Consider the following 7,883-nt stretch of genomic DNA (forward strand, 5'->3'; position numbering starts at 1 on the left):
CTTATGGGGACGCGGCCCGGGCGTCTGCCTCTTCCCACTGTGCTGGATGGAGCGCAGGCCTCGCTCCGCGCGTCTGAAGGTTCTGCCCACCGCCTGCTGCAGTGTGCGGCCCGGGGTCTCCAGCCTCCATTCCCCTCCCCAAGTGGGTGGCCAGTGGAGTGGGGGCTTCTCCTCAGCCCAGGGGCAACCAGATGGGGCAGGCACTGGCTCTGTTCTCTCGCCACCCAGGAGCCTCTGGGCCTGGCCAGGTAGGGACAGGGCGGACCTTCACTGCTTCGGGCTCTGCACCACCTGCACCTGCGGCCTGGCCCTCCCAGGGCATCCCGGGACGGGAGCCTTCAGGCCTGTGTGTGATGAGCTCGGGGTGCCGGCCTTTGTCAAAGGCTCTCAGAGTCTGGATCAGTCCAGTTTTCTCAGGTCACCCTGTGTGAGGGTCCCAGTCCTGTGACTGTCTACCCTCAAGTCTGGCCTGGAGCGGAACTCAGCACCGAGCCCCCACTTCCAGCCTCCCAGCCCCACCCACACAGGGCCCTCACAACAGGAGGGCGCTGCGGCCTCTTTCTGGGGTCCACGTGGGGCCTTCACTTGGGCTGGCCCAGCTTCTGCTTGTCCGGGCTGAAGGAGGGCAGGAAACCTCTGAGCTCAGCCGTGGGCCGCCATCCCACCCTCGAGTGGCCTTCAGACCCCACCCCAGGCTCCTCCAGGGACTCAGGGCACTCCGTTAGGCACAGCCCACTTCAGAGGCCCAGGAGCAGGCAGGTCGCCTGCAGTGTCGGGGAACTGTGCTCATCTCACCTGGGGCCTCTCAATGGGGCGCTTTCCAGGGGCACCCCCGCGGAGCCCTCCCCGCCAGCTGCTGAGAGCGGGGCCCACGCCCTGAAGGACGGGAAAGGAAATGGAGGCCATGCTCGGAGCAGCCACTCAGCTCTGAGGTCGGCGCCCAGACACTGCCTCTCGTGGGTGTGGGCCTCCTCCGATAAAGCTCTAGCAGCAAAATAGGCGGAGCTGGACAGGGCCAGGGGCTCGGAGCCACCCCATCCCCAGAGGATGAGGCCTCCAGCTCTTCTGTGGCTAGTTCTGGGGGCTGCCACCAGACTGAGAGGTCAGGGTGGGTGGGCGGCCCGGATATCTGGGGCGTGTGGGGCAAAGGGCCCTGGAGAGAACGCATCAGGGATGGTGGGTGGACTCCCTGCAGGTGGCCCCGGTCCCCCAGCCTGTGTCACTCTCGGGGGTATCATCCTTGTTCTCAGAGGCCCCGGGCACAGGATGGAGGGAGGCCTGAAGGGTGCGCTGACCTGGCTTCTCTTTGGTCTAGGGAGCAGCTGCCTCATCCTCTGGACCTGCGACAGCACATTCAGGTAGGCACCTGGAGCCAGTCCCTCAGAGCTCAGGGACAGGGAGATGGGAGTCCGGGTGGGCGCAGAAATGACAGCCAGAGTCTGGCTAGAGGGGGAGGGTGGTGGGCCCACTGCCAGTAGGGACTGTGGGGAATGGGGTGAAAGTGGGTGTGGTGGTGACAGTGTATGCTGGGTGGCAGCGGGCATTGGAGTGGCAGTGGGTGTTGGGTGGCAGTGGGCACTGGGTGGCAGTGGGTGTTGGGTGGCAGTGGGCACTGGGTGGCAGTGGGTGCTGGGTGGCAGTGGGCGCTGGGTGGCAGTGGGTGTTGGGTGGCAGCAGGCGCTGGGTGGCAGTGGGTGCTGGGTGGCAGTGGGCGCTGGGTGGCAGTGGGTGTTGGGTGGCAGCAGGCGCTGGGTGGCAGTGGGTGCTGGGTGGCAGTGGGCGTTGGGTGGCAGTGGGCACTGGGTGGCAGTGGGTGTTGGGTGGCAGCGGGCACTGGGTGGCAGTGGGTGTTGGGTGGCAATGGGCACTGGGTGGCAGTAGGTGTTGGGTGGCAGCGGGCGCTGGGTGGCAGTGGGTGTTGGGTGGCAGTGGGCACTGGGTGGCAGTGGGTGTTGGGTGGCAGCGGGCACTGGGTGGCAGTGGGCGCTGGGCAGCAGTGGGTGCTGGGTGGCAGTGGGTGTTGGGTGGCAGCAGGCAGTGGGGGTGAGTCCAGCCCAGGTGTGGACAGCAGGGCAGTGGGTAGAAGGCAGGCTGTTGGCTCCGTGTGGCCTGGACCATGTGGCCTGTCTCAGGAGCACCGGCTGAGAGTGCCCAGTGGGCAGCTAGATGATGGATTGAGGGTTGGGAGACACAGACTTGGGTCTGTGGGTCCCCAAGCCGTAAGCATGGACCTGTTCCTGGAGGGGGGCATGGCAGGAAGGCAGTCAGAGCTGGGGTCCAGGAGCCCTAGCTTGGAAGGAGGGGCTGTGTCCTCAGAGAGTGGAGGGGGGCCTGTGGAGGCTGGGCTGGTGGTAAGCGACTTGGTGAGGAGCAGGCATTGGTGCCCTGGCAGGTGCAGTTTTGGGGCCGGGCCGGGAGGGAGGGCCAGGCAGGGAACCAGCGGGAAGGCATAGGTCCCCAGGGTCTCGCCGGAGAAGCCCAGCTGTCATCGGTGACAGAGCCCTGCTGAAGGCTGGGCAGGGTTGAGAGAGGCTGGAGGTGACGGTGGCTGGCCTGGGGTGAATGGGTGGCATAGTTCTGTGTTTCAGTTTCCCTGTGGGCAGGAGCCCCTATGGACTGAGCCTTGGATTCCTCAATCCCTTCTTCCCAAGCAGGTGGCACCTACAGGGGGCGTAGGGTCCAGGCAGGCCTGGAGGGGATACCTGGGGATGGGGCGGGGCCACAGGCAGGCAAGGGCAGCTTGGAAAGCCCCCACTAGCCGGCCTTGGACCTGGGCTGGACACTGATCCTTGTAGTCCAGAGTGCTGAGGTGGCCACCAGGCCAGAGGAGGTGGGGCCAGCCCTCCCCCAAGGGTCCTCCCGGGGGCCTGCCATTGGCTCCCCGAGGCCACCCATACCCTTCAGGTGTCTTTTACTCAGACGGGGTCCCCTGGAACACAGGTGTGGGGGTCAAGGGGACAGGCCCATAGGATCTACTGGAGGACGTGAATCTTTTCCACAGAGGCTGGCAGGGCTTTCGGGAGGGGCGCCCGGGGTCTGTCATGGGACAGAGGTGAACCAGGCTGGTGTGGTAGTGTCGGGCTGCCAGCCCAGGGCGGGGTGCGGGAGGAGGGCGCAGAAGGGCTGATTCCCAGTTCCTGCTTCACCGCAAGTGTCTGAGGCACTGGGAGCGATGCTTACAGAAGCCGAAACAAAAGCAAAGTCCCAGGGAGTGGACAGGAGGCGGAGCACTGGGGACCTGGGCGCTGGTGGCTGGGGAGGAGCTGCGGATATGGCCCCCTGGCCCAGCGCCGCTTACAGCCTAGTGGACTCCTGGTGGTGCTGGGAACCTTCGTCTCTTCTCCCTGCAGTCAGGACTCCATGGTCCTTCCAGCTTCCACCCTCGCCCCTCCAACCCACCACCCTTGGGGACAACCTTGGAAGAATGAATCCAATCCTAAAATGAGGTGCCAGGCTACAGAGGCGTGTCCAGTCCATCATGGGCGAGCCCCAGCCACGCCCCTTGGCTTCAGGGACCTGTGCATGGCAGCCTAGCCCCTTTCCAGACTCCAGGCCCCGGCACTCCCCCAGCTGTCCCCACACCTGCCTCTCCCACCATGCCTTCTCGACCTCTACCCCTCAGCCACGCCCCCTCCTCCAGGCAGCTGACCCTGATGCCCCTGTACCTGCTGGCCCAGGTACCTGCCTGGACACTGGAACTTGGCTGCGGTGTTCTGTGGCTCATCTTGATGAAGGGGTCCTGGCATCCCGAGAGGGGGCCATGCACTGCAGGAGGGGTTCTCCCCAGGGTCCTAGGCCCCGGCAGGGTGGGGGCAGAACTGTGCTGGCTGCTTTAGTTCATGGAATCAGGGGAGCGAACCTGCATCGACCTGGGCTCCCTCTCACTCTGTCCTGGCTGCTGGCTGCAGAATCAGCAAGTCAGGTCTCTCTGGGAGACTGGGAGCAAGCAGGTGGAAGTTCCCCCCACCAGACATGTGGCAGGGAGTGATGGGGACAAGGGTATGAGCAGCCAGACAGAGTGGACGCGTGCTGCAGGTGCCGGGCAGCGGGTGGCCACAGGAGAGCCTGGGTCTGCTGCGGACACATCCCTGGGGCAGGGAGGCCCAGCCTTGAGCCAGGCCCTTCCCCCGACAAGCAGGTGTTTCAGGGAGGCCGACCTGCAGGGCAGTCACCCTCCATCCCAGCCCCCACCTGAATTCTGAGGGCTCGGAGTGTGCCAGGGGCAGGGAGCACAACCCAGGTAGGGCTTGGCTGAGCCTCCCAGTCACTGAGTCCGGGAATGAGGAAGGGGGACTTGCTCTCACTGCCCCCACGTCACGTGGCTTTGAGTTCCCCGACAAGGCCCTGACGACAGGAGTGGGAGGAGGCGCTGGAGAACGGGATCCTTCTGCAGGACCTTGGTGCCTGCGGTTCAGAGCCCTCAGGGCTGCAGAGGAGGGGCCAGTGTGTGTCCAGCCCCACAAGGTGGGAGCCTGCTTCAAGTCCCACCCAGTCGGGCTCGTGGGGTCCCCTCCAAGCACCTGCTCTGCCCACCCCAGCACCAGTGGGGTTTGCAGACAGAACCATCAGCTGTTAGGAAGTGGGCGGGGCTAGGGAGTAACTCCTATGAAGGGAGAGAGGGTGTGGGGCACCTGGGTGCCCTGGAGGGGACGCAGAGGGAGCCTGGGCCTGTGCGCAGGAAAGGGGGCACCCCGGAGCCTGCAGCAGGTGGGGTGACCCAGGAGGACAGTGACACCAGGGGCAGGTGCTGGAGGCCAGAACAAAGCAGGGCTGTGCTGGCCTGGGAGGGACAGGGAGAGAAGAGAGAAGGTGCCAGGACAGTCGGGGAGGGGTGGCTGGCAGGGAGACTGCCAGGAAGGTGCAGGTGAGTGGCGCAGGGACAGAAGAGCGGGCCTCGAGGCGTCCACTGGGGGTCGGCAATGACTGCAGGAGAGGTGGCACGGGGAGGGGCGGCGCTTCCTTCTGCTCTGTGGGCACCTGGACCAGGAGTGGACAGTGGGGGGGTGGTTTTGGGATGGGGCAGTGCTGGGCCAAAGATGGACAGTCAGGGAAAATGGAGCGGGAACCCCCAAGGCGCAGGAGAGGCGGAGGGGGAAGGAGGGGCTGGCGGGGCGGGCAGCTCTTTACTGCACAATCTTTGGGATCAGTGCGGCTTTCGGTCCCCATGGGGTCACAGCCACTCCCCCCACAGGATCTCCAGGACCCATGGCTGTGGACAGCCCAGGACCAGAGAGGCCTCGAGGCGAGGCGCCCGCTTACGTGAACATCCCCGTCGGCCCCTCCTCCAGGAGGCAGCTGCATTACATGGGCCTGGAGCTCCAGGAGGCCGGCGAGGGCGTCCGAGGTGGGTCCCTGCCCTGCGTGGAGGCCCTGACAGTTGGGAGCTGGGACCACAGCCTCAGGGCCCTGTCCCCCAGCCCCACCCAGCAGCCCTCGCCAGGGAGCTCTGCCTACCAGCCTCCCCCCAGGAGGCAAACTTCCCCAACTCCATCCCTGGCTGGGCCACAACCCCTGAGGGTGTCCCCGCTGCAGAAGGGGGTGTCCTCTCCAGCAGGCCTGGCTGGGGACTGGTGTGGAGCGGCAGGGTCATGGGCCTGGGCAGCGGGGCGGTGCAGGCTGCCGCTGACACGGGCTTCTTTCAGGGGCCGGCGCCTCCCTCTACGCCCAGATCGACATCGCTGCCACCGAGACAGCGCACAGAGTGGGGGCCCAGCACGCCCGGGCCCGGGAGGAGCAGCTGTCGGAGCTGGAGCAGAGGAGGGCAGCCCAGCCGTGAGGCCACAGTGCCTGGAGCTGACCAGACACACTGTGCTGCTGCCGCAGCCCCCGGCAGGCTTGCCCCTTCTGTCGGCCGTGGGCTGATCCCCAGGGACCCCCAGTCGCAGGAGAGGGCGTGGCCGGTCTCCGGGCCCTGGTGCAAACAGGAAGAAGTATCCAGGGCCCACGGCCAGGCCTCCCGCCTTGCAGTTGCCCCGGGCTGACCCTTCCTTTGGCCTGAATGAGTCGCTCTGGATCCCAGGCTGCCTGAGGCCCTGCTTCCAGGCGTCAGGTAGCTCTGGTCGCTGCCTAGGAGTGAGTCTGGGAGCATGGTTTGCGGTGCCTGGGATGCAAACTGCCCTCTCACCCTGGAGGTGACCGCCTGGATGACAGCCGCATCCTGGCAAAACGCTCATTCTTCACCTTGGTGTTGTGCCCTGCAGCGCCAGAAGCAGCGCCTGCTCCCACTTCAGCACCTCGCCACCCGAGACTGGAGTCTCCACACTGCCGGCACCCCCTCCCCACCTCCCGGCAGCCCTGCGCCCGGGACCCATTACAGTCAGTCCTGTAAAGAGCTTCGCATTGTGACTGTTCTGTTTCTGATGATGCCCAGTTTTTCTCTCTCCTGGACATGGATCTGATGTCTTCATGTGGGGTGCTCAGGGTTGGGGCGAGCAGGGCTGCCTTCCTTGGTGGCACAGGGTTGGGGTTTCCTTCTGCGTGGGTGCTGTGGCTTGGGGGTCGGTGGGCTGATGGGGCCATGTGCATAGGTGGTGGGCGTCCTGCGTGCCCTCAACCCCTGCGGCAAGAGGAAGCCCCCGGCGGGCCCCTGCCTTGCTCCTGGAGACGGAGCTCTTGTCTGCATGTCAGGGCTCCACCCGTATTCATCCCTTTCTTTCATCTTCCTGCCCTTCCCCTGCCCCTCCCCCAGGAGCTCATCAAGGACCCAGGGAGTTCAGGATCAGCCTGCCTGGGGACTACAGGTGGCTGCCACTGCTGCTTAGTGGGGCCCTCGAGTGGGCAGGCTCAGGGCACTGGCCCTCCTGGTGCCCCCACTCCGCCTGTGACTTCTGGGGATGCAGGGTCAATCTGGAGCCAGCTGGGCCAGGACAGAGATGTCCTGCTTAGACGCCCGGGCCCTGGGGAGCATTCTGACAGACACAGGGCTGGGCTCTCACCCCGGAGGCCCCTGGACAAGATTTTAAGCTGCAAGTTGGGGCAAGGCTTGGCCTGCACCCTGGTCCAGGGCTGCAGCCATGTCAGGCCCTCCAGGTGGCGGAGTTGAGATGCCCACCTCCGGGCCACCACATGCACCAGCTCAGACATGCAACCTGGGCGCACAGCCCCGCCCCTCCCCAAGACCCTGGCCGGCTGGAGCTCAGGCTTCCCATTTACATAGTGGGAGAAAGGGTCCATCCTGTGCTGCTGACAGGATCGTGGGGCTGTGGGGCAGGGTTTGGACCAGGTGTGTCTGGGTGTGCCTTGGGCCACTTCCCCTCTGCACGATGGAATGGCTGGGCTCTGTCCTGGGGAAACAGCCACATGAAAAGTGTGACTGTGGGGCTGGAGCCAGTCCCACGGCTGTGGGAGGCCCAGAAGCAGGGGTCACAGCCAGACCTGGCCAGGGCATCACGGGTGGGCATGGTATGGGGCTCGGGTCCTCACAGGCCTCCAGCAGAGCACCCGGGGAGGCTGTGACCGCACCGTGGGTCCCAGCTGTGTGGTGCAGGGGCCGTGGGAACGAGCAGTGCTGGCCAAGGCGGGGTCGCTCTGATCTCAGGGCAGCCGCCCTCAGCCCAGGATGGCCACTCAAGGCTGCAGCTACAACTGGACAAACGCCTGACCCTCCCCTGGTGTTGTGACTGGCGGCCAAAGCCCGACAGAGTCATCTCTGCAAAGCTATTGTAGCCATGAGGTAGAGCACACGGGCCATTGTGTGCCCACAGAGGCCTCAGGCACCTGGACTCTGGCTTCTGCCTGCATGTAGCTGCTGACCCTGGGCCTGAGACTGCCCCGGCCTCTGCCCACTGCCCTGGTGCTGCACCACCCATGCGGCCACCACTGCCTCCTGCTGCCTCTGCTGGTCTTCCTACCCTTCTCCTTCCCTTCTGTCAGAGCAGGAGCCT

General features: G+C 65.5%; 1 protein-coding gene across 2 annotated transcripts in view; it reads left to right on the top strand.

The window, feature by feature from the left end:
• DOK7 (docking protein 7) overlaps positions 1-6,298 on the top strand; it is a 38,164-nt gene extending 31,866 nt beyond the window's left edge. For both annotated transcript variants that reach the window (XM_021666998.2, XM_064363828.1), the window contains 3 exons: positions 1,316-1,358; positions 5,192-5,344; positions 5,643-6,298. In XM_021666998.2, coding sequence (XP_021522673.2) covers positions 1,316-1,358; positions 5,192-5,344; positions 5,643-5,776 — 330 coding nt within the window. In that variant the 3' untranslated portion in view covers positions 5,777-6,298. The remainder of the gene's footprint in view (positions 1-1,315; positions 1,359-5,191; positions 5,345-5,642) is intronic.
• Positions 6,299-7,883: the final 1,585 nt, after the last annotated feature.

This window comes from Aotus nancymaae, unplaced genomic scaffold (assembly GCF_030222135.1).
Source record: "Aotus nancymaae isolate 86718 unplaced genomic scaffold, 86718_ANA_hifiasm-v0.15.2.pri h1tg000006l, whole genome shotgun sequence".
Lineage (NCBI taxonomy): Eukaryota > Metazoa > Chordata > Mammalia > Primates > Aotidae > Aotus > Aotus nancymaae.